At 38.2% G+C, this 26,055-nt stretch overlaps 1 protein-coding gene across 3 annotated transcripts in view; it reads left to right on the forward strand.

Moving 5' to 3' along the window:
• The window catches only part of RNASEH2B (ribonuclease H2 subunit B), a 43,295-nt gene extending 18,893 nt beyond the window's left edge, over positions 1-24,402 (forward strand). The window contains exons 5-11 of one of the 3 annotated variants that reach the window (XM_036390178.1): positions 137-257; positions 6,625-6,689; positions 7,913-8,018; positions 11,121-11,199; positions 11,994-12,036; positions 17,070-17,150; positions 19,070-19,812. In XM_036390178.1, coding sequence (XP_036246071.1) covers positions 137-257; positions 6,625-6,689; positions 7,913-8,018; positions 11,121-11,199; positions 11,994-12,036; positions 17,070-17,150; positions 19,070-19,177 — 603 coding nt within the window. In that variant the 3' untranslated portion in view covers positions 19,178-19,812. Of the gene's footprint in view, positions 1-136; positions 258-6,624; positions 6,690-7,912; positions 8,019-11,120; positions 11,200-11,993; positions 12,037-17,069; positions 17,151-19,069; positions 19,813-22,464 lie in introns of those variants that run through there. The other 2 variants (XM_036390187.1, XM_036390194.2) reach the window with 2 other exon arrangements.
• Positions 24,403-26,055: the final 1,653 nt, after the last annotated feature.

Consider the following 26,055-nt stretch of genomic DNA (forward strand, 5'->3'; position numbering starts at 1 on the left):
TACGATCTTCTTTAAATCCTTTATTTTAAAGCTATGGCCATTGCATGCATATATATTTATATACATATGTGTAGTGTGTATATATGTGTCTTAACATTTTAGTAATGCTTTTGTAATCCCTTTGATGTATTTTCAGCAGCAAGGAAAGTTCCAGCCACTTGATCAAGTTGTGCTAGACTCAGAATACCCTAGCTGCCCACTGCTGCTGAAGTGTGCAGATGTTAAACAGTACATACAGCACGTAACAGAAGAAAAAGGTGAAAAAATGGGGTGGGAGGGGAGGGAGGACAAATAAAAAAAGACTCAATTTGTTAGTGTCACCTCATTACAAGATAGATTTAAATATTGTTTTTTGCTTTACCAAACAACTGAAGTGCTGGACACAGCTGTACTTTAAAAACAGAAGCTTAGGCTTAGAGCTTGTCATTGCAGTCTTGTGAATAGAAATATGTGGATCTCAGATTGTCTGCTGCAAGTCTGAAAATCTCATGGAGTCTTGCTGCTAGGTGTCATACAAATGATAAACCAATCATAGCTGGCTTCTTGACGTTATTGTATATGTTGTGAAGTCTCTTTGACTTGGATCAGAATCTTACATCTCTTTCAATTCTTTATTTAGTGTAGGATGGTCTGGCATGGAAAAGGTCCATTTTACTTTTTTTAATCCTTTGTCTCAAACCATTGAAACAAGTAGAAAAAAGCTGGAGAAGAAGAAATATGCTGTTGAGAAAGAAGAACACAAATTTTCTGGCGTTGCATAATTTAGTTTTGTGGGTTTAAGCTTAAAGACTTAATTGTTTTAAAATACAAAAATTGATTGGGATGCATATGTATATGAGTGAGAAAACTCAAATGGAAAAAGTTAGCAAGCTATCAATTCTGTACATAGTTTCCTCAGACTTTGCTCAGAATTCCCTTTGGTGTGGGGGCTATCGTTTTATTTGAGGACAATATATGCTTTCTAGGGAAGGGACAGGAGCGTGACATTATTTTTGTAGGTTTGCAGATACGCAAAATGTGCAAGACCTCAGTTTTTATTTTCAGTCCTTTAAATAGCATTCTACTTAGGCTTGCTAACTCCCTGATGGGGAATGGAGATTTCCCTGCATGCACATGGAGACCTACAGGAGAACATACAGGAATCTTTTGCACCACCAAATGCAAAAGTAGTAAGCTGTCTGATTCTTATGCACCAGAGCTGCTCCAAGGAGTTGAGATTTAAGTTAAAAGATAGATTGAAAGCTACAAACATTAAGAATTTGCTTTCACGAAGCAAGCTGACCTTTATCGTTCATATATATATATATATAAGAAGAAATATTTTGATGATCTACAGATAATTGGGAAGTGGCTAAGGAAAGGTGATGAAAAAATAGCATCTGCTAAGTAAAAGACCAGACCTCCTTCTAGCTGTATAGAACATTAAGGTGTTTGTGAGGGGTGGAAGCTGTAAGTTAATTTAGGTGAACAAGTTTAAGTATTTTGGGCTTTTTATGGTGCATGTGCAGTAGGGTAGGGAAGTTGCACTTGAACTTCAGGGCAGGACATGTTTCTGTTGAAAATGCTCACTTTCACAAGGGAGCAGAAAATCTAGGTAGCAAGGCTGTTGTCACATTCTGTTTGGGACTGGAGTAGTTGGAATTATGTGCTTCCATAAACACATAACTGTGGAGTAATACTACTATCCCTCCTGCAATTCCAAAAGAGCCTACAGAAACATTTAGTTACATTTTGTATAATTTTGGACCAAACAATCTTTTTCTTTGGGTGAGTTCTGACTTTTGAGAAGGCTTCTCTAGGATAGGAGCATCTGAAAAGCAAAACCCTTTTTGCCTTCTCATGAAGTGACAAGTATTTCCATTAAAAAGTATTTTTAAGCTTTCAGGCAATTGCTGTGCCCTACAGCTTGTGTAACATGGTAGCCAGGGTGAGACAAGAGCTGTTAAACTTCTGTGTATACAATGATAACACCATCAAGGTTGGATGAAACCTTCAAGATTGTCAATCCAAGTGTCAACCTAGCGCTACCATAATCACTCCTAAACCGTATTTCCAAGTGCCACATCCAGACTTCTCTTGAACGCTTCCAGAGACTATGATTCCACCACTGACCTGGGCACTTTATTCCAAGGCCTGATCACCATTCCAGTGAACAAATTCTTCTAATATCTGATGCAAACATCTCCTGGTGCAACTTAAGGCCATTTCCCTTTGTCCTTTCACTTGAGACATGGCAGAAGAGACCAACCCCCACTTCAGTGCAACTCCTTTCTGTTTCTGTTAGGTGTAGAGAGCAACAAGGTCCCCCCTGAGCCTCATTGAAAGTAAACACCCCCAGCACCTTCAGCTGCTCCTCATCAGACAGTGCTCCAGACCCTTTACCAGCTATGTTGCCCTTCTCTGGACACACTCCAGCACCCCAATGTCCTTCTTCTAGTAAGGGGCCCAGAACTGGAGGTGTGGCCTCATCAGTGCTGATGGGAACAGTCACTGCCCTGGTCCTGCTGGCCACCCTATACCTGATACAGGCCAGGATGCATTGGCCTTCTTGGCCACCTGGGCACACTGCTGGATCATATTCAGCCCCTGTTGACCAGCACCTCCAGATCCCTTCCTGCTGAGCAGCTTTTCAGCCACTCTGCCCCCAGCCTGCAGTGCTGCAGAGGTTTGTTGTTTGTTGACCCAAGTGCAGGACCTGGCATTTGTCCATGTCGAGCCTCATGCTATTAGGTCTCAGCTCATCAATCCAACCTTTCCAGATTCCTCTGCAGAGCCTTCCTACCCTGCAGCAGATCAACACTCCTGCCCAGCTTGCTGTTGTCTGTGAACTGACTGAGGGTGCACTCAATCCCCCCATACAGATTATTGATAAAGATATTAGATAAAGAATTGGCCCTGGGGTCACTAGTGGCTGGCTCCCAGCTGGATGTAGCACAGTTCTCTGGGCCTGGCCGTCCAGATTGGTTTTTACCCAGTGTAGAGTGTAGCTGTCCAAGCCATGAGCTGACAGTGTCAAATGCTTTCCAGAAGTGTAGATAGACAACATGCACAGCCTTTCCCTCATCCACTAAGGAGATCACATTATCATAATGGAGGTCAGGTTGGTCGCCCATCTCAGAAGGGGAAAAATGGAGCCACATCCTTTTGGCTGTCATACTTGAGTCTGCATAGGAACTTAGGACAAGGTCTGGATTATTTTTTTGAAGGGGCACTTCCTCTAAACAACAGTAAAGCCTTTGGGCAGTATTTATGTTCCCAAAACAGAAGTTTTTTTTTAAAGTGTTTGCTATAGACAAGATCTTGTGTCTTGGTCTAACTTCTGTATCCGTTCTGATACTGTATTTGCAGTTATTATCCATCTGGGATCATCTTTCCATAAACTGTATTCTCTTAGTAGTGAAGATGCTTCACTGCTTGGTTTTTTCCATTTTAAGTAATCTATTATGTACACCCATAAGTTTGTGTCATTTTGCCAACAAATTGTATTAGCTGTTAAAGGTGTGTTTGCTTCCTGGGTTTTGTTTTGAAATGTGAGGTCAACAATGCTTTTGTCATAAAAGCTGTACACACACGCACGCATCATCTTTATGTGATGTTCTTGGATTTTCCCAGGCATGTACCTGCATGTACATGCTACTTCTTTTCTTGTTCAGGTTTGGATTGGGTTACAGTGGAGCTTGTTCTTAGGATTTCTTTCTTTTTATAGAACACCAAGAGTACTGTTATGCAACAAACCCCTTGGCACTTTCTTGCCTGTCATGCACACATCACCTTTCTGTTTAATCCACTTCTATGTGTTTCATATTCTCATGTCTTTTATTGCTTGTAAAAAATACCAGCATTATGACTTCAGGTACTCACTGTTTCTGGCTCTTAAGAGCTTTTGTCCACTTTGTAGCCTTTCTCATTTTAGGAGTAGAGCATTAGGGCAAGAAATACCAGTTGCGTTAAGGCTTCTGCAGCTCTGTTCTGCTTGACAGAACTTAACAACATAATTATTTCACTCTTCATTTAGTCTTAAGACTTTTAACATCTGTCTAAGAAATTCTTACCCCAGAGCACTCACAGTTTACACTTACTGAATTAGCAGAAAATCCAGCTTCCCTGGCCTCATTCTTGAAGGGCACTGAAAATTCATTTAGTTGAATTAAATTCTGAATTACCTGCTTTAGTAGTTGTGGAAAGGGTGTGTTACAGCTCACTAAGTCTGGGTGACGCAGGTTGTTTGCTAATAAATTTTGACATTGGATTGAATGTACAGTAGAGAGGGTTTAAGAAAGGGTTATGAATTCCAGTTCTAGAGTGTTACTCTTTGTTTCATTTTGCTAGGCAAAAGCTGCACTATGATCTTGTCTGATGTGATTAACATGAAGAGCCAAGAAAACTTACCTGATTAGAAGAACTAAATAATATTGCCAAGCTTGTATTCCCAGGAGGTAGGAAAAAAGGGGCCCTATAAGTTTCAGAGTTATGGAAAACACTGAGAAAATGGATTTTAAAATGTGCTTTAGGCAGTTTGCTCAACAATACATCAGGGAAACTTCCAAGTCTACATAGCGATTACCCGATCACTGAACATATTATTTAATTGTAGAACCACTTATATTCCATCTGTATTTCTCGAACCCAATCTTTCCAGATGTCTCAGACCAGTTTTATAGGCACCAGACACATTAGGGAACAAAAGGCTTTCCAATATATACTCATATTATCAAATGTAGTCACTAACTCTCACCAATATCAAATGTGCATCACATGTTAAATCCACGTTCAATATTGAATCCTTTTGTCAGCAGTTTGTGACTTTCATAACTCACTTTAATTCTTCAGAGGTCTTGAATATTGTCAGTTTCTAGGGTTTAATAGTCAAAACTGTCAAGCACACAAAATATTTTCAAACAAAGTGATCTCTGAAGGGTTCAGTGTAATTATTTTTCACATGTTTTAATGAAAATGGCTTCACAGTTCTACATTTCCTTTCCCTGAGTCACTCTGAATCATGCTGTTATGGGGGAGTCTGCCTGGGAATCCAGACTAGAATTACTTTTCAGCATGGGTTGGGGGATGGTGCCCAGAGGATGTCCCTTCCTCAAACTTTCTTAGATAAGAGAGGAATCCATGAATTGTACTCACTGTGCTTGAACCCAAACCACGTCAGCCCTTTGAGAAGCAGGTTCAAGTATCCAGAGAGTTTCTCCATTTTCTGCTCCTTTTCTTTCAGAGCCATTTAGAAGCTTCTAAATCCTAAAGTCTGCAGCCAGCAATGTCACAGCTAATTGTTTTACCTGCAGCTCATCATTAAACAAAGTGTACATTAGTGTATTTTTTCATTTTTGCTCTGAAGAATTTTTGCATTTTGCTATTATACCGACTATTGAGAGAGATTTAAACTTTTATCTTGCAAGCAGCTTTCCTTGACCTCTCCATACCCCCTGCCATGCATGCAGAAAGAGCACATAATAGTTCACTGTTTGTGTGCAATTTGGAAGAGCCAAGATAAACCCCAAAGAAGGAAATGCTGAAGGAATCATAAATAATATGTTGTTGTTTGCCAGGGGAGAAGGAAAATCCATGAAATGAGTGTTGGAATATGACACTGTATCAGTAAATGACATGAAACAGATGTAGGTATTTATGGGAATGGTATACAGGAGATCAAAACTTATTGAAATACCTGTTAAAGAAAAGGACTGAAGCAGCAGGCTCCAAAATCTCCTGTTATTAGGCATCTGATTCCATTTCCCAAATGTAGCTTTCTGTGAGTTAACATTGAATTTTTATACTGAAATTTCCCTGAGCCTTTGTAATTGTCTCTTTTGCCTGGATGTTTTGAACTGATGTATCTCCAGATCACATGTGAATAGCAAGTGCTCATGATGCCCTCGTTATCACAGGGGAAGCACTCTCCAGAATTCTTATATCGTCAAGTTAATTTGTGTTGCTCCATAAATCATGAGTGAGTCATGTACTTCCTCCCACAAGGAGTGAGTTTCACTATTTTGGATTCTGTATTTTCTTTTAAGGTTTTATTGAATCATGTAAAAGGGGGATAGAAGTAAAAATCCTGTTTTAGTCACTCTGACATGAGAGAGTAGAACTGATAGGGAAAGGGTTTATAGAAGAGGTGGATGGTTTAGCTTCAGTAACCAACTCTCTGTCCTGGTCCCTTACTAGGTGCTGAAATCCAGTACATAAAAATTTAAGATAATCTGTTGTTTAAAAAAAAATAAAATTGTGGAACCATCATTTTGTGTTATGAGATACGTAGTTAAAATCACCAGTCTGGTGACACAGGGCAGTGAAGGTGAAGTGAAGCTACAAGGGCTCAAGAAGAATCTTAGTGAACAAGAGAACTCAAGATTGCACATAAATAAATAAAATCTGTGCTTTGCTGGATTAGGTCCTAATTAAAGAACTGTCAGATTGTCCAGACTTGTTCATATCAGCTCAGTCTGTTTATTTTTTTTTTCTTGCTTCCAATATTTTTTAAACTTATTGCCCTGATATCAAACATGTGCAAGATGCAAATTAACTTTTATATTCTATCTACAAATTAAAAGATTTTAAAGGTATTGAAAATGCAATCCAAACCAGACGTTTTTCCCCTTGCTTGTTTTTTCTCAGAGATTGGCAGTCAGAAATTCCACAAATACAGCCGAGAGAAGACACTGAAGTGGTTAAAGAAAAAGGTATTGTGTTTCGCTTTTGCTTTAAAAATTGCTATTTGTTTAAAATGGAAATACTTTTTAGCTTGTCCATATTTGCATTGGAGCCATGTGCTGTGCCTCAGTTCAAGGTACGTGTTCTGTCCAAGAAGGACAGACATCACAGTAAAGTTGCTCCACTTGGGAATGTGATCAGGTGTTAGAGATATTAACAAGCTTGTTGCATTTCTCTTTTTGACGGGACTGGCCATGAAAGGGGCTTATACGGGGTGTGGGTAGGAAGAAGATGTGTCAGCTTATTGCTGTGGGCTTTGCATAAGGTGAGGGGCTTGCTTTTGCTTTGTCCCTTTCATAGATGGGCTAGAGGAGGGTTTTAATTGTTACAGTTTCTAAATTCTGCTGTGCTTTGAAGCTGACAGAACTACCTTGGTTTTGTGCTACAAATGTGTTTCCTGAAGTTTTGGCAGAGTTCACTCAGAATGGTCCTGGTTTGGTTGCTATTATCCTGATCCAATCATGCTGTTCAAGAGGTCTGTAGAGTTTGCCAGAAATAAACTAGTGTTAAAGCTAAGCTTGATGGGGTCTTTGTTTCGGTATAAAGAAAGTCAATTTCATTTGACTCATGCACATGTGCCCTTAACATGATGCCGCTCTATAGAAAAAGAGGTTGTGCATCACATGATGAGGAGGCCTTGTCATTTAAATTAATCAATGCAAGCACAAAATCTGGTCCACTTTCTGCAGTGATGAGGCATGGGAATGAATACCTATTTTGCAATGATTACCTGAATATTTACATGTGAACAGGTACCTGTTTGTGTTGTTGAAAATACCTTTGTCTGACAGTTCTCTCTCTGTTGGATCCAGCACATCAGTGCCCTGTAAAGTCTTTAATCTTTGATTTCCACCAGGACTGCCTTTGCCATCCTGCTGAGCTCAGGATTGTTCTCTGAGCAGGTGTATTTCTCACCTGTATAATCATGGCTGTTGAGTCTGAGTAGCTCAGCTCATCTTAGGGTGCTGCAAAAGTGGTGCTGTGTTGCCAAGGCAACATGTTCAAAGACATGCTAGTTTCTTTGGGTTTTTTGAGCTCATCTGCTAGTCATTACAAATGTATATTAAATTTCACCACAGTCCATAACTTGAGTGTTTTATATGCTTGAAACAAAATTACAAGAGCTTTGTCACTGCATTAACATGTGCATAACAATATTGATACAGGCATTTCATTCTTTGGTTTTCTGTAGGTTAATCAAACAGTGAAAGCACTTAAAAGCAACAATATATCAGTAGGTGAAAAGGTGCTTGCAAGTACATTTATCAACAGTAAACAGATCACAGACGCTCAGGAAGGTAAGAATACTAAACATCATAATGAATTCCATTGTTGTGAAGTCACATAAGTAGAGATAAAACACATGATTAGAAACTAAAATATATTGAAATTGGCCTTTGCAGTAAATTTATACCCTGTACAGAAAATTCCATATAAGTTGCGACTCTGTGCCTTGGCTTTTCCAAGTTCTTTGCTATATTCATCAGATGACATTGTAATTAACAATTACAGTGGTCTCAGCTGGGGTTCTCTTAGCTTCTTCACAGTTCAAGGAGGAAACATTTTTCTCAGTGAAATATTTGCTGAAGTGCTTTGCTGAATTGAGACTGTGTTAAAGAATAGGACACATATTTATAATGTATATGAGTTCCCACCCAGTAAGTGTGTCTGTATTAGAACATGCTTCTTTTCATTATTATTTTTATTAGGATGCATGGAGTATTAGCATTCATAGAATTCTTCAAAATGGTGAAGGGATCGTAGGAAGTCATGGTCACAGAGAAAAGGCTTCTGGTCCAAACATTACTTTATGCAACAAATGTACAAGTTGGATGCTTTTTTGTGGGTGCACTGGCATTTTACCATCCTCAACCCACTACAAAATGCACAAATGTGTAATTATTAAGGGCAAAATTTTGATAATAGATGTATTAAATTATAACAGTCCTATTACCAAAAAGTCTCGTGGGATCCTGTTTGCTTCTATTCACCATTTTGCTGGGGAGGACAATGTTCTGAATGTTACTGACACAAAATTCTGTAGAGAAACCTGAAAATGGATTCGGAATAAAATCTTCAAATGTTAATGAAAATTAAGAACAGTTTAGAGCAAGATGAACCAAGGCAAATTGTTTCTTATTACAGAGACAGTCAGAAGTCTTCATGCTATTGAAAATTAAGAAGAAACAAAGCAGCTTGCTCACAAAGTGGAAAATGACCTACCAAGTCATGATATCAAAAGAAACAACATAAATGAGATTTACAAGGCAAATAGACAATTTTATAGAACAGAGATTGTTATATATGGTTTTTAAAAAGAGATAAAATTGCAAAAGTTGTGGCTTTAACTTCACAGTAGCTTTTCACCTTTTTCCCAACCTCTACTTTTTTAAAGAAAGAGGAAAGTGTCCTGGCAACAACCATCTTGACTATGGTTAAATACTTTTTCTCTGAAACTTATAATTAAATATTTCATCTACAGTGTTTTTTTTTTTCCACCCTGCTCTTTATTTGTAGTGACATGATTATAGTAGTCTTTTTAAAAACCTTGGGTTTTCATATTTGAGAGAGCAGCATTGAAATTGGGTATACTGGGGTCTAAAGTAAGTGAGTTTTGGAGGCAGTCCCGCTGTACGTGGCAAGGTGTATGACAGGAAGTCAAATGGGCATTACTCAACACTTATTTCTAGTAAGACTCATTTTCTTGTCTGATTTTCACTGCTGTGACAGTGCAATTTATTTCTGTACAGAATTGTTTTCATTGGGGTATTATGAAATTTCAGCACCTTAAAAATAGATGGGTATATGTAGTTAGCATCTCCAGAGTTGTAGGGCAAAAATAGGGGAGGATATAACGAGAGCAAATAGGGAAGTAGGGGAGGTTTATCATATGGGACCTGACTATTTCATTCAGAAGACAAAGAAGGGAAGTGGGCAATATTCCTAATGTTTGATGAAAGATTAATAACAAGATAGGCTGGTGTAAGAACACAGACTCCATAGGAGGCAAATAGTGGTATTTTTAAATTAGTAAAGGAAGATAGTGAAGATTGCTTCAAGTCAGAAATGCAAAGGGAATGTGTTTTGTATTTAGTATGAAATAATAGCAGTTGATTTGGACTCACCATTCAGTGTCGTAATGCAAAGAGAGAAATTATTGGAATATTTTTCTTAAGCAGTAAATTGGACATATTAACTGCTGAAGTGAAATTGTCTTGGGTTGGAATTATTTTGTGTTCTCTCCTGACCCCAAAGTAGGCTTAGAGAGTGAAAAATCTTTGATGAATCTAGGCAGTGAAGGAAGGAGAAGTGCAGATAGGTGATAGTAAGAATTTATTATCAGTTCAACTGAAATGCGTATGCTGCTGTCAGTTTGTTACTGCTTTCTCCTTCAATGCCAGTTTGCATTGGGCTTTTCAGGTTAAAAAAAGAGAAAATGGGGAAAAAAGATAAATTTATCTCTGGCACTAAAGTAATAGCTCTTTGCCACCTTAAGGTTGGTATGCCATGTACTTCTGAACTCTTTAAGTGTGGAGGCATATGAGCAGATAAACTGGCCTGTTGGAGTTGGAATCAAGAGGGGAGATTTTAGCTTAATATCTGTCTGGCAAATGCTTCCTGTGCATGGGTGCAGTTACTCCCTAGCAGCCTCAACAACAGCAAGTTTAAAAAATCCAGCCCATGATCAGTAAATGCTTGTGAAGAACGTGACCGGAAAAGATCTGGTTTAGGACTTTGTGTTATAAAAGGGTCACTTTTTTTCCTCAGTCTCCAGAAGAACATTTATAGCAGGAGTGCCCTGTACTGAAAACAGCTTCTAGTAGTTCATATTTCCACAGATAATTATCCTGTCTTGCCAGTGATGTTTAGATAGGCCTTGGCATTTTCTATAAAGTACTGAAAATTAAGTACAAGACTTTGAAATAGACTCATTGTCTCATCTAATTGTTTTCAGTTGAAGCCAGAAAATGTTCTTTAGTACTGAAGCCCTTGCCAAATAATTGTAAGATCCAGATGCTTTAAAATTAATGATTGCATGTTCTGTTGAGTCAGCTTTTTACTTTTGCAGGTTTTTAAAATTTAATTTCTTCGGAAAAATACACGATATCTAGTACTCTCAGAAAGTGAACAGCTTTTGTAAAGTACATGCAGCAGATATTAATAACATGTGCTGACAAAGTGAGTGTAGTAAGTCTTTACTTTTTAAATAAACCTACAAGTGTCATATAACATAAACTAGTCGAGGCAGAGAAGCATCACAGTGTATCCATTAGGAGTCTGTTGTGAGTGATTCAACCTTGTGCCTCATGGTAGCACATGCAACATGGCTAAAGCAACGTGACTTTGTAACATGAATGTTCTTTTTCTCCTCCTCCCCACTCCCTGACCTCTTCCTGAAGACTATGTACGGTATGCCCATGGGTTAATATCAGAGTATATTCCTGAAGATCTGAGTAAGGAGTTGTTAAAATACTTGGGGTAAGTATTGTTCCAACTGGCTTATAGCTTTACATGGCATGGATTAATGTCCATTTGGTCATTTCTGTTGAATACTGAGATTTGTTCATCAAGGCAGTGCAGTGAATGACACAATGAGATTCTATTTGCCACACTTGAATCATGATTTTTCAAATGTGGATTATGGGTTATTTTTTGGCTTTCCTATGGTGTTAAGGACTGTGAGCTGGGGGAGATGTAATGTTAAAGTCGGATAGGTCTGTTACCACTGTTGCCTGATGAAACCCTGAGTAATGTGTCCTGTTTGAAAACAAGTGGGAGGAAAATCCAAAAGAACAGTTTGTCCAGAATTGTCAAGCACAAGCAGCAGAGCCAGAAATTGAGTCTTCATCCCCCGTCCTCTTTCCTTTTCCCTACTCACTCAATGCTCCTTGGGTTTGACTTATTTATCTCACCTGTGTTAGTTTGTATTTAAATCTGGAAGGTGAGCCAACATCCTCATCCTGGTGTTCCCTGCCAGCAGCAGACTTGGCTTGGATCATCACTGGGACTCTGCGCCTACTCATCAGTTCAGTTCTGCTCAAAGGCTTCTGTTATGGTGGCCTTTGGAAAAGTGTGCAATTTGTAGCCTGAAGCCCCATAGCTGAACAGTTTCCTAAGTCAGAAATACAGTCCATGAGCTGCTTTTTTTTGCAAGTGCTTGCCATGTGTGAGCAGCTGATAACCAAAGCAGCATTCATGAAGAAGGATTTCCAAACCCTAGGTTGTGCAATTCATCTCTCTTAATTTTTAATTTAAAATCTTTTGTTCTGCAGGCTCCCAGAACTTAGAAGCCCAGCACCAGAGCCACCAGTGAAGGTAGGAGAACATTAAGATATTGATAGATGTGTTGTAAGTTAATTTTTCTGAGGTATTATTGAAACTGGACCAGACCAAGCACTGGGTACAATACATTAAGTAAGGTGGCCTCCTTGTGAAAAGCCAGTCTGAAACAAGCTCAAGAAATCTACCAGGGAACTCATATTTTTAATAAGGAATATTTTGGTTGGTTTTCCTTCTTAAAAAGGGGAGGGAAAAAGAGAGGCATATTTTATGGTTTTGGTCAACAGTCTTTTTCATGCGTGTTCTGCTTATTTAGTTTTATTGAGGTTGATGGGACAATATGACCTCATAGGTTTTCTTTCATATATAATTTATGAGGACCCTGAAAGGGACCTCCTGGGTCATGGATTCCCAGACAACCATGTTGAATAATCTCTCATACACTGACCATTCTTCACTGTAAGTCTCATTAGGATTTTTTATTTCCATTACTTCTCTTGGAAGAGTGTTCTATAACCTCATTCCTCTGATGCTCAGAAACCTTTCTGTAAATTCCACCTTGAATTTATTCATGGCCAATTTATTCCCCTGCCCTTTTGTGCTAACTTTATCATTGTTTTTTGAAATTGAAATGGCTCCTTTCCCTCCCTAACATTAGTTCTTTCAATCTGTAAAGGGAAAACATATATACTTTGTGTTTTCATTTTGAGAAGCCAATTTGGTTGTGTGAGATGGATTGTCCATTCCCTCATTGTGGAAACATTTCTTTACACCTATTCCAAGATGAATTCAATTGTTTCAAAGCAGGTGACCAGAAAAATGTGTAATTATTTCTGATAAAACCTTTACTCATACAATATGATGGCATTCTTCCCTTCTTGTCTTAACTAGAAATACTTTGTCCCATCACAGACTAGAATCCCATTTGCCTCTATTGGTGTGTGATCAGATAGCTCTCTGTTGTGCTGTGAATAGTTAAGACACACAGTTGGTTTGGTTTTTTGCACTGCAGTTTCTACTTGATCAGTTCTCAGATTTACAAGAAATTAATGCAGTTAGTTTCTGTGTACATGACCTTTTGCTTCTTCTGTACATTTAATCTGGTTTTAATGTTTCCAGTCTTGAAGGTTCCCCAACTTTTTTACACAGTGTTAAAAGCTCTTTAGGTGTTCATAATGCTACTCAGTGGTGTACATTCAGCAAATGATAGCATTCTATTATTATCTTTAATAGTAATTAACTAGTAATCTCCATCTGATCCAATGGCATCCCTTTCTGCATTATTTGCCTTTGTTTCCCCTTTTCCCCAGTTTCTCACCTACCTTAAACTTCTTATGCAGTATTTGTTTTCTGTAATTTCAGCTGCTTAAGTGGCACCATGTCAAGTCCTCTGGCAATCCTTCACATTCCGTTGCCAGAAAATGTGTTATATTTGAGAAAATAAAGGCAACTTAGTAGGCATTACCTTGTTTTGATTTTAGGCTGAGACACACTGAGAGAGTTGGAGTTGTTCAGCCTGGAGAAGAGAAGGCTCCAGGGAGATCTTACAGCACCTTCCAGTACCTTAAGGGGGCTACAGGAGAGCTGGCAAGAAACTTTTTACAAGGGCATGTGGTGACAGGACAAGGGGCAATGACCTTAAGCTGAGAGAGAGTGTAGGTTTAAATTAGATGTGAAGGTGGTGAGGCAGTGGAACAGGCTGCCCAGAGATGTGAATTCCCATCCCTGGCAGTGTTCAAGGCCAGGCTGGATGGGGCTCTGAGCCACCTGGTCTAGTGGAAGGTGTTGCTGCCCATGGCAGGAGGATTGGAATTAGATGATCTTTAAGGTCCCTTCAAACCCAAACCACTCTATGATTCTGTGTTTCATTTACTCTTTAATTATTCTTCCTTGTTTCACTTTTTTCCCCACTCTCTTCTCCTGAGTCCTACTATCACTTTTTCTCCCTTCTTATATTAAAGATGGGTCTGTGGCTATTCTGTGCTACGGTCCCTTCCTGACAGAATATACACCAGGTTCTGGCTCTCATCTTGTAGCTTCTGATGCGGTCTTCCAACCGGATCAGCATACTGAGTTTTACTTCTGTCCTGAATAGAGTGATTTCTATTCTCTCTTCTGTCCCTGTGCTTAACCTCTTCATTTTTATTGAAAATGATTTACTGAGGCAAAAGAGTTCTTCCATTTTGGGTCCACACATAGGTTAACTTTATCTATCAGATCCCTACAGTACAGCAGCTTCACTTTCTCTTTTTTAATTCCCTTTTTGCTTCTGTAGCTAATCAACCTTGTACTGTTTGTTTTAATTTCCTTTCCAAGGTCTAACTCAGCTTGACTTTTTGGCAGTTCTCACTTAGTCCCAGGATTACCTGACCCCTTAACCGATCTTTTTTTTTTTTTAATTTCATTTCCCCTAGTCTTTTTTCCCCCCATTCATTAGAGATTTCTGCTTACACCTAGTGTCAGTTGGATTTTTTGGGGGATGAATGGGGGGTGGTGGAATGTGTGTGCATCTGTGTGAGCAAGGAGCCACATTTATAGTGTTTAGTCTGAAAAGCTTTTTCCTCCAAGATTTTCACCTTGTTTGAAGTCAAAGATCCAAAATCACTTCTTCAGTCTTTTACCTTCCAAATGTCTTCTTCACACATCAAGTCCCTTTGCTTTGCCTCAGACAAGTAAGGCATATGGTTTGCAAAGTTTGCCCCCTAGAACCAATAACTCCACTTTGGATAATCCTTTCCATTTACTTTAAACTGGGCAGCCCATGTCTGCTGAAATGAGATTACGTATCATGCTGGCCTTTCCTGCAATGTCCCTGCTACTTACTGAAACAAAGTCTAAAAAAACCCTCAGTTCTGGCTCATTCAGTGACTGTTCTGTTTAGCAGCATGTCAGCTAGCACATAGAGGAATAATTGAGCCCTACTGTTATTAATAGCATTTGTTCTCCAATGGATATCCAGAGATATGTTATTTCCATGTGGCTGGACAGTTGTTCTGGCTGCACAGTTACTTGGCCCTTTGATTCAGTTAAGAATTATCTTTATGTGTTGTAAGAAATATTAAGCACACATCAGGAGCCAATTGATAGTCATTAGCTATATAAGCATGTTAAAACAACTGTATTAAACTGCATGTGATGTACATTCCATATTGTGTACTAATAGCTCTTATACCGTTGGGATATTTCTGAGAATCTATTTTTAAAAACAGTTTTATTTCAGCAGTTTGGTTGCAGAGGAAATGAGGCTTAGAACTGTTCAGTTGTTGGGTAGTGAGACCTTGCTAAGGATCTGATTAATTTCCAAAACACTGACCAGGATGTGTATGATGTTTCTGTGTTTAAGTCCTTGCAACTTCAGAGATTAAAACACTCCTTTATTTCACAATCTCAGAGGAGCAAGGTAGGCTTATACACGGAAACTTCGTCTCCTTCAGACTGTTTTCAATCACTTGTATTGACATTTCTCTTCATGAGGGCAAGGTGTATTATCAGACATAATATATGATTATTCCAAAATAAGGTTCTAACATGCATTTCTTGTTTTGGAAAAATAATTGCATGTTTGTACATTACATTAAACTCTGAAGGGAGGAAAGATGTAGAAACTTCAGTGATCAGCCAAAAGGCAACAACACATTCTCTTTCTTGAACAAGAACAAGCTGGGTGCAGCCTGGTCTTTGTGATTTAATAATTAAATCAAAATTGCATGTTCCTTGTATTAATTGTAAGCCGTTGATCTTGTGTTGTAATCATCACACTGTCCAGTTTGTCAGCACAGGGAGTCTGGCTATTGGCAGATGATGAAAGACATTTACAAAGAATATGTAGGCTTTGCTACAACTAAACAGCAAATGTTTTGCTGAAATGCAAGCATTTTTGTTGTAAGTTTTAAAAACTTGTTTATCATATTCCAAAAAGAGGAGAAAAGTAATTCTTCATTAGATTGTCATTTGAAAATGTAATCACAGCACAGTAAACAGCCTCCTAAAGAGGCTGATCCAGATTCCATTGAAATCAGAAGAAAAGGCTTCAGTTGGATCTGGTTCTAAGAGCTGAGAAATCTAGGCTGCAGACCTGACTTCTGTGCCAAACAGAGAGAGGGAGGGGGAGAGAGAGAGAGAGAGATAGCACCATAAACAAAATGAATAAAAGAAGCACCATAAACAAAATGAATAAAACAGGATCTTAAAATGTATGGTACCATCCAAGTTGCTTGCAAAATCACTCTCTTTGGCACAAAAGCTGGGAAGGCCACGGTCTAGATTTCACAGGATATTAAGGACAGGGTAGTAATATCAGATATATAATAATAATAAAAATACAGTGTTGTAAAATACTACATACTTTTTTTTCCCCTTTTGGAAACATACCAGAAAGTTTTCACCTTTAAACTAAACACATGCTCACAGTTTACGGAAAGAAATATTCATTTTTACAGCCTGATCATGTGGAGTGCTTAGAATCGTTCATGTGCATTATTTCTGAAGTTAGAAGGCACACAGCACATGCAGAGTCAAACTTCCATAATATACTGTTGGATTCAAGTGATGAATGAGCTATGGCAGTGTTTCACTCTTGCCAGCCTGTAGAAACTAATTAATTCTAAAGGTTGTGAACAAACAGACAACAGACTAAATGATGATCCACATGTGTTGGCAGATAGCTACAGCAATGGAGGTGCTTCACAGGTCCATGAGATCATAAGCACCACAGTTCCTTGACTGTCAGGCACTGACTTCCAACAGCTGCTCCAGAGGGTTCTCTAAATAGACTGACACCAAAGTCACAATCATGGCTGATTTCTAGCAGTCATTCTTCAGAAGGCTAGGAAGAAAATGCTTCCCCTGACACTGAATGCTCTCTTCTGAATGCTGTAAGGATGGTTTACATTCACATGTAGAGAAGACGATTGCAGACAGAAATCTTCCACTCTTGCTGCAGATTCTTCAGTTGATGGCCAGTCCTGTTTTGGTGCTATGGTTATGTTTTAAAGCCAAAGCTTTGAACTTCCCTGTGTGTACATCATAAAAGTGGTTGACAGAGCAACTTCCTCACTCTAACATTTCAGAAAAGGAAATTGTCAGATGTCCCTGTGGAACCACAAGAAGACTATACTAAATTTAACAGCGACAATCTGAAAACCAAGAAGGTAAGCAAGCCTTGCATTCATACTTGTTTTGCTGAAGTGCAGATGAATAGCAAATACTAGCACAGAGTGCATAACTTTCTCCTTCAAAACACATCACAAATACAAAACAAATACAAAATTGTCTGACATCTGTAATTATATCTCTTTGAACTTTTCTTTCAGGTTTAACGTGACAGTTTTAACTTCGTATTCTGAACTGTTTTGTACTATTCCTGCCAGGCTGTATTTCACCAGTGAACATTCCAGTGAGCCTCACAGACTCAGACATGTGTTAAGGTGTTTGGCTAATGTTTGCAGAGCTCTTTGAGACCTTTAGATGAGAAATCCTATGGCTTAGTGATAGCAACTTGTAAATTTCAGTAACTCAAAAAAGAAATGAAGATGGCAGCATTTACTTAAATTCCAAGGGATGCTAGGACAGGCTTTATTTTTACCTAGAAATATTGCTTGTGCACTTACTTATGTCAACTTAATGAAGTTAAGTCAACACAGAACTTACTGATTGCCAGCTCCAACGCATGTTTGGAGGCCAGTCCAAATCTGAGTCCAGCGGTGCCTGCCACTGTACTATTCCTAGGAGAGAAACAGAGATGTGAAAAGAAATAGATCCTGTCTGTGTCTGCCAAAGCTGTGAGGCTTGTACTGGCTTATTTCTCTGAACATTGAAAGAAAATGAATCTTCCTCCAATCCATGGGGAACCGAGAAGGCCCGCTGTGCTGGTCTTGTGACCTTCAGTCTAATGCTGACTACTTGTTATCCCTTTGCAAAGAGAAGCAGCTGGTGACAGATGCATTCCTTCCTCTCCCCAAAACCCCATATTTTTTTTTTTGTACTCATTGCACATTCTAGTTTGGAAGTAAGAGGATTGCCCCCTAAGTGAAGTGAAGTGTAGATGTTTAAATATGCATGCTCCCCCTCCCCACATTATATGCTTTTGAACTTAGCATAAAGATAGAAATAAACTGAGGAGAGATAATTCATTTTAACATTAAATAAGATTTACTTCTGAAGTAATAATGCACATTGATGAGAGAATCTGGGAAAGAAAAGATAGCCCTTGGACTCTGTACAGTATACTACTCTTTTTAAAATACTTTGGCAGTGGTTTTGTTTGTAGAGTAACACAGACAATCATACAGTTGTAGCCTATCTCCATTGTATCCATAACCATCTAGCTGATCCCAAGTACTATAATTGGGAAGTCCTGCAGACTGAGGAGTATCATAAAGAAAGGTCAATGCAAATTTTTCTTAATAGGGAAAGCAGCTAGAGATTTAAAATATAACACTTTAAAATACAAGAAAGAAAAGAGGTCGGCTCTATAAAATGAAGAAGAAGTCTGGGAAGTTGTCCCAGTGGCCTCAAAAGTGCTTTGGAAACGTTAGTTACCTTCTTCATTCCTAGTTCTTAATCTCTTTTCCCTTTATTTCACTGTGCATAGTCTTTGGTAGTAAATCAGTGTGAATTATTCATCATCTGTAATGCAGGTCTGTAATTCAGCCTGCTGACAGCATAATCATGAGATTGAGTCTGAGGGTAGAGAATGCATCTGTTCTATTGCATGCATTATTCCTATTAATGTACACTCAGGGATTTTCCCAAAGTAAACGTTTGATTTGGGATATCTCATCCTCCAGAAAGGAGAGATGTTGCACCTCCTTCTCCTTGTAGTTGGTTTTCTGTCTTTGTTTGAGGTTAAGTAATTCATGACAAGTATTCTTCAGTTTGAACAATGTCAAATTTGGTTTTTAATATTTTTCTCCTACTATTCAAAGCCTGCATCACATTATCTTTATGGCTGTATACTAAAAAAGCAATTCAACTTATTGTTTGACTTCTGTATTTAGGAGTTTGTAGCATCTGTTTCCCCCCTATGGAGTTGCTGTTTAACTGCTTCTGTTTATCATTTCACTCACAGGCAAACACCAAGATGTCTGCAGCACAGAAGGCTCTGGCCAAAGTTGATAAGAGTGGAATGAAATCCATTTCTGCTTTCTTCAGCTCCAAACCTAAAACATCAAAATGAAGACCTATTCTTTAAAGAATTTCATACAGTGGTTATTTTTATGTTAAGCTAAAGAAGTCTCCTGGAGTTTTTTGTTAGTATAGTGTATGCAGGGCATGTCTGGATATGAGTGTGATGGAGAGGTCTGTCAGCTGGCAGGGCACAGAGCTGTTGGTCCTTAGTGAGGCAAGACAATACCATGATATCTGATTTTCCAGCCTGGATTGGGAAGATGGCTCAGCTGCATTAACATGGTGCTGTGAGCTAGAAGCAAGGCTTAGCAGGGTACTATACTGTGCTGCTGCTCCTTCTAGAGCAAGCCCAGTAAAGCCCACCTCAGAGATTTCTCCATTACACTTCATTCTAGGTCAAAAACTTGCCCACCTTTGATGATTTTTTTTTCTTAAATTCATAAGGAGCATTATTTTTTAAAACTTTCTGAAGTTTTTTACCCAGTGTTACATCAGAGTAGGATGGCATCATTGTATTTTTATTTTGACCCAAATGTAAGCGTTGATGTAAGCCTTGTCACTGGTGGTATTTTATTGAGGCAAGGATACTCTCTGTATTGGGATTTGGGGTGTTTTCAAATGCTGGAAACAAAGGCAATGAATGTCAGTGTACATGTAATGCAATAAAGTGCTTTGTGTAACAAACTTGTGTTTGCTGTATTTGCTGTATGCTTCAAAAGCTAGGTTGGGTTTCAGCACATTTTTAAAGTGCTTTTGGTATTTTCCTGTATATAAATTTTAATCCTTAAAGAGTTCTGGCATCTCTTTGGCTTTACGTGATAAATCTCTTAGCGCATAGCAATATAGGGATATTTTTATGTTTAATTCCAAGGTCAAGAGGTCCTTACAAAAATAATCAGGGAAAAATTGATTTAAAGGCAAGAATGGGTGGGGTTTTTTTTAAGAAGCCTGTTTGGCATTGGATTCAAAAGCTTAAGTATGAGTGTCTTAGATAAGGTTTAGTTTTACAAAGTTTTGCACAAGATAGGACTGTTACTTAAAATGCACTACCCACTCTTTTCTATGTTCTTTCATCATTACAGACTATTCCTGTGTATTTAGAGAGATAGCTGATGATGTGGTTTCCCTCAATCTCAGAATTGAAAAAGAGATGGAGTCACTGGGATCATTTGTACCGATCTAGCCAATTCTGCACAATAATCAATGTCATCCATCAGTTGTTGCACTGAGTCATGACTGTAGATCAACTACAATGTGTGTTTTTGAATGACACTCTTAAAACACATGAAGTCTGCTACTTCAGCTCAGTAAAGAATCTGATTGTATCCCTTGATCATGCAAGTTTTAGAGAAATTAGGATTTTCCCCTTTTTGAGTAACTATGCCATTTTTCCACTTCAAACTTACTTGCTGTCATTTACAACCCTTGGATTACGATGGTGTCTGTTAGGTTAAAAAGCTCTGTGGCACTCTCTTCCAGCCAGAAATGAAAGAGAAGTCTTGCCATGTGTTCTGTGCAGTTTTGTAGTTCTTGTTGGGTTTTGTGTGCCTTTCAAACTGATGTTTTTTACAAAGTGTCAGATGTAGTTTGCAAATGTGCAGAGGGTCAGCATGGCTGGAATTCCAGATAGAGGAAAATACTTGGAAATCTACAGAATTATTATCTCTGATAATAAATAGCATTTGATGACCCCAGAGCAAGCAATTGTGGTTGTGAACTGGAAGGGTTAAATTCCAGAAAACATTCAACCTCCCAAATTCATGTGAGTTGAATCATGGGATGCCGAAGTGATGGCAATTTTGAAAAACACCCGTCAAAAATGCAGGATGATGCTATGGGAAAAAAGGAAAGAAAAAGAGCAGGCACATTCTGTTAGGTTAATGGAGAAGTTCTGTGCAGTAAGCAACTAGTTAGGGAGTGTTTTGGTAGAAAAAAGGAGTTTTGTATCTATTAATGAAAAGCCAGTTCTAGAAAATGCTGAGAAAGCAGACAAGCATGGGATGGGTGCTTGTTGGAAAACCAGGAATGGGAGAGGATTATGTTAGAAATGGGAACTATGGGGCAGAACAGATACATGGTAAAAGCTCTTCTGGATATTTAAATATGCTAGTTTCTGGATATTTAAATATGCTAGTTTTAGGAATTTGGATTTTAACAGTTCAAAAGTTTTGTGAAATAAACTTTCCAAGCACGCCTTTTCATTGACTGAGCTGTTCAAGAACCTTCTATGAAAAAGTCCCAGTTTCTCTGGTCGGAATTTGGGACAGAGAGAGAACAAATTCTGATACAGATGAGAGGCCTTTGTGCTGACCTTCTGGTACTTCTCGGGTACCAGATTTTATTTTTTCTTGCTCTATGCATGCCTTTCACATCTGCTGCTGTGCTCAAGGACTAAGTCTAGAGTTCTTTCTCTGTGCAGGGATGCATTTTGCTTTAGTGCCACATCTCAACTTCAGCTGTCAGCTATGCTGTAACTTACCACAATAGTAATTTTATTAGCGACTGTACTTTTGGTTAAGCAAGAATTTGTGCATGACAAGAAAAATAAGCCATTTCCAAAAACCATTAGAGCTTTCACATGAAAACAAAAACTCTTTTCCCTTTAGGAAAGCAAGAAATACATTTAGTAAGTTTGAAACTTCCTCAACATGTATCTGTAAGAAGTTATGAAGAGCATAAGGTGCCAAGTGCATAAAACAATATTTCCTACCACAATAAGGATTTAAATATAGTTACCCTGCCTGGCCAGCAGTAGCAGTAGATCATTATGAAGTGTTGCTTTGCTATTTCTTCCTTGGTTAGCATAGTATAGAGCAATATGCCAGGGCGATTATAGAAATGTGGTTTTACTTTATTTCTTTTTCTGGGTTAACATGACATCTCTACATGTTCATGTAAATATCTGATGAGCTGTGATGATTTTATAGTTGTTTATCTGGGATTAAACAGCCCTCACATTTTCACTTTTTTGGACTTTGCATAGCAAATGGGTTGACATCAGTGGGCATGGAAAACATGGAAATACAAGCACTGATACAAAAACATGGAAATACAAGCACTAGGGATATTTAAGGGTCAAACTGGCACATCATTTTCAGTCAAGTAATAAACGTAGTTCTATTTGTAGAAGTGATTGGTGATTTGAATATTTTCAGTGGAAGAGGTGGCATAGTTGGCAGAGCTTGCATTCAGATCTGAAATCTGGAAGGGTTCAGTGTGCTTGTCTTCAGGTGTTCAATTGCATCTGACGTGATGTTTATTGGGGCAAAATTAAATACGTGGATGTTATTTGAATAAAGCAATGTTTTTGATTAGGGTTTTCTCTTTCCTTTGTAGATGCCTGAGAAAAGACATGCAAAGAAGAAATGAAAGGAGCTTAAGGAGACTCACTTGTAACCATAATCACAAAGCTGCTTTTGACGGCTTTTTTTACGCACTTTCTGAAAAATAAATGTTTGACATCGGACATGCCCCGTTCCAAGAAAGAGCAAATCTCAGCAGATTAGCATTGTTAAATATGCAGTGTGTTAAACATACTCTGCTTCAAATTTTATAGCTCACACACGATTGGTCTATCGGGGCCCTTCCAGGAAAGCACTTACGAGCATGCCTAATGTTAAGCACATGAGCAGCGATCCTCAAGTCAGCCGTGTTGTTCGTGTGGGTAAGTGCTTTGCTGGATCAGTGCCTGCAGCCCTGTTAGGTGCTGAGCATCCTGATCCATATCCAGCAAAGCACTTACGTCCATGCTTATCTTGAAGTGGAAGAGCCAGTCTAATATTTGTGCATTAGTGTTCGCCATAAAATCTCTCTTGGCACAATGACTCGTATGCTTAATATTAAGCACCTGCCCAAGTATTTTGCAACATCAGACCAACTGCATCCTTGAGCAAGTCTTAAATACTTGATCTTCTATGTTTTGTACTCATGCTTTTAATAGAATGTATGCTTTTAGTGACTGTAGTTACACGTTTTAGAAGCTGTGTAGCAAAATATGTTTGTATCGCATGTTTTATGCAATTTCTTCCTTCTTTTTCAAAAGTCCAATGTTCAGTCAAAAAATCAACCAAAATGGGAAAAAACCCAATATTGACTCTTTATAGGACATTTACATTTTTAAGAGTAGTTTCACTGAGTTTGATTTACATGATTTTGTCCAACGCTGACCTGTTTTACAGCAGGTGTCACCTAGCTCAGGTTGTGTGGACAGTGTGACTCTAAAAGTGCTAATGCTCTAGGTAGGTTGTGTGTTCAGAAGGGCAGATGGAGAAACTGTATTTTTTATTTTACTTCTTTTATTCTAAGGGACTGAATCCTTACAAACATATATAAAACTAAAATCCTTACAAACATATATAAAATTAACATGTGTTAAAAACTAAATCAAAACCTATGTAATTTTTCAGGTTAAAAAAAAAGACCTAATTATCCTTTATTTATTAAAGTAAGTGGCACTTTCTGTGGAGTGAGCTTCAACCAAAATGTCAGCCTGAGTCTACATAAAACATGCAGAAAGGGGATGCTAATGAGATCCTGAAGTGATTTGTGTCATATGCAGTCTGATGTTCTTAACTTAAATGCCTGTATATCAAACTACTATTAATATATAACTCCTTGCTGGAGAACTTTTTAAAGTTAATAATTGGCAGGATTTTGAACAGAATGAATTTTACTTCTGTAAATTCCAACTGTGACCCCAATGCACAGATGCCTACAGCAAATAACCAAAATGCTTGGTAAAGCTTGAATATATTTTAAGTGTTCTAGGTAAAATGTAAAGAAATATTTTACATCAACTCTAGCAAATTTTGACTAACTTTGAGTAAAGAAGAGCTCCAATAAGAGTTTATTATGACCTTGCTGGAAACTAAATTCCAGGACAGAGGCAATAGCTTATACAACTTTCTTTTCAACTGATTCTGCTCATCTCTGTTTCAGAATATGAAAAACCTGAACTATTAACTGTTTAGAAATCATATATGAAAGGAAATGTAATCTGAATGCCTGTTTTAGGAATTTGCACTGAATTATTTTTGTTAGTCTGGTGAAGCAATGTGCGCTTTCTCTTTTTAAGGAAAAATATTTTTTAACATCATTTTTAGGAATACAGCAAGATTATTATATGGGTCCAAAATGAAATTTCTATTTTTCTAGCTTACATTAAAAGATATTTGATGTATGAATTAAGATGATATATTTCAGTATATGGTTCCATATTTTGTAAGATTTTATTTTTAATATATGTGCAAGAAATAAATAAATGCCTTTGGAATATTTTGCTGATTATTTCTTCACTAGTATCACAGAGGAATGCAAAAAAAAATGCAGTGCAGTCAGGCTGCTGATGCTGTTACCCTCCAGAGGATAGTCAGTAATTCTTGGACTGAGTTGGAGGAAATAATGAGTCCTGATATAAATACAAATCTACAAGTTCATTTAGACAGATTCAGTGATGCAATTAGGCTAATCCCTGAGGACTTTACTGTACAGGTGTTCTAAAGAGAACCCATCTCATCTAAAGAGAACCATCTCTGTCTACATACAGTTGCTGGCCTGCACACTGTGGACATTTTCATTTTCGGGAAGATGGTGGTGAATCTTTGAGTATTGGTGGGATGAAGAGAGTGGAGGTGAAGAGAATGATGTGGTTATTTGTGTGACTTTTTACGTATTTTGCATTCTTCGCCATCACATATGTGATACATCAGTGCTCCATCACAGACTGACACAGAACTGATAAACAATTATTTTCCATGGTTTTTAAGAGCAGACAGGTAATAAAGCACAGAGGAAAAGCTGTTCCTCTGCCAAAACATTATCCTGGTATCACCCTGATATTGTAAGTGCTGACATGAGGCTTCAAGGCTGTTAGGATAGTTACAGTCATTGCATTTATAAAATCCAGACAACAAGGGGCAAAGCAAAGGTGATGGGTATTTTATTTGACTGCCAAGTTTGTTTATTGATATTAATGAAACAAAAAAAGAAAATAAGTAATGCTTGTACCATTTCATATACCCATCACTCACCAAGACTTATCTGAAGAAAGCTAACAACAAAGCAATGGCACGGCATCTATTTAAATATGGAGTAGCATTTACATTTCTTAGTTCAATGAAGTCATCTTGCAAGGCATTGCTAAGACTAAGGAAAACAGTACATTGCTTTATATTCTTGAAGAGCTTCAATAGCTCAAGTGTCCAAGCTGAACTCTCTAGTATCCTCTCTGTGAACAACTGTTGTCTTTTAGGGTCTGTCACATTGCAAATTGCGCTAATTTTTCCAAAGCTCCCTTTTAAAATGCATTGCATACCCTGAGACAGTTGCAAAGCAAGCAATGGTGTGTCAGATAAAACAACGCCCCTGTGAGGCTCATCAGTTTTTAAAAGGGGAAGCTAATAGGAAGATGAAAAGTTCTGCTTTAAAATTCAGCTTCTGATTTGGGATTATGGTCATTGTTTTGGTCGTCCTTTCTCTTTTCAATCTGAGGACCTGATTCTTTTTCAGAAGGTGCTAATTTGTTATACTCCCATCTCCCCTTGCCTTCAGGCCAACTGAGCAAACTGTTTCAGAACAGGAATCCACATTCATGAGGACAGCCAAAATCAAAACTCTCTGCAGCCCTAGTCATGCATAGACTCATCACAACTTCCTCTTGAATTCCTTGTGTGAGCTGGCATTGCTACAGGTTCTTCCAAAACAGTTCAGAGTTGATTCAATAGGGGTGAAAATGAAAAATCCCCAACCTGACAACCTGACGTACTTTCTTCTCTTGTAGTTAATCCTACGCTGGAGAAACTGAGCAGAAAGGTTAGAGAGACAACAGTGAGGATGGAAATTAAGAAGGCAGCAAAGCTGCCAAAAGGCAGTGTTGAAAATGAAGGAAAAGTAGGCAGGGAGGAAGGAAATAGTGGAAAACGAATTGTT

The sequence above is a fragment of the Molothrus ater genome, chromosome 2 (genome assembly GCF_012460135.2).
Source record: "Molothrus ater isolate BHLD 08-10-18 breed brown headed cowbird chromosome 2, BPBGC_Mater_1.1, whole genome shotgun sequence".
Taxonomy (NCBI): domain Eukaryota; kingdom Metazoa; phylum Chordata; class Aves; order Passeriformes; family Icteridae; genus Molothrus; species Molothrus ater.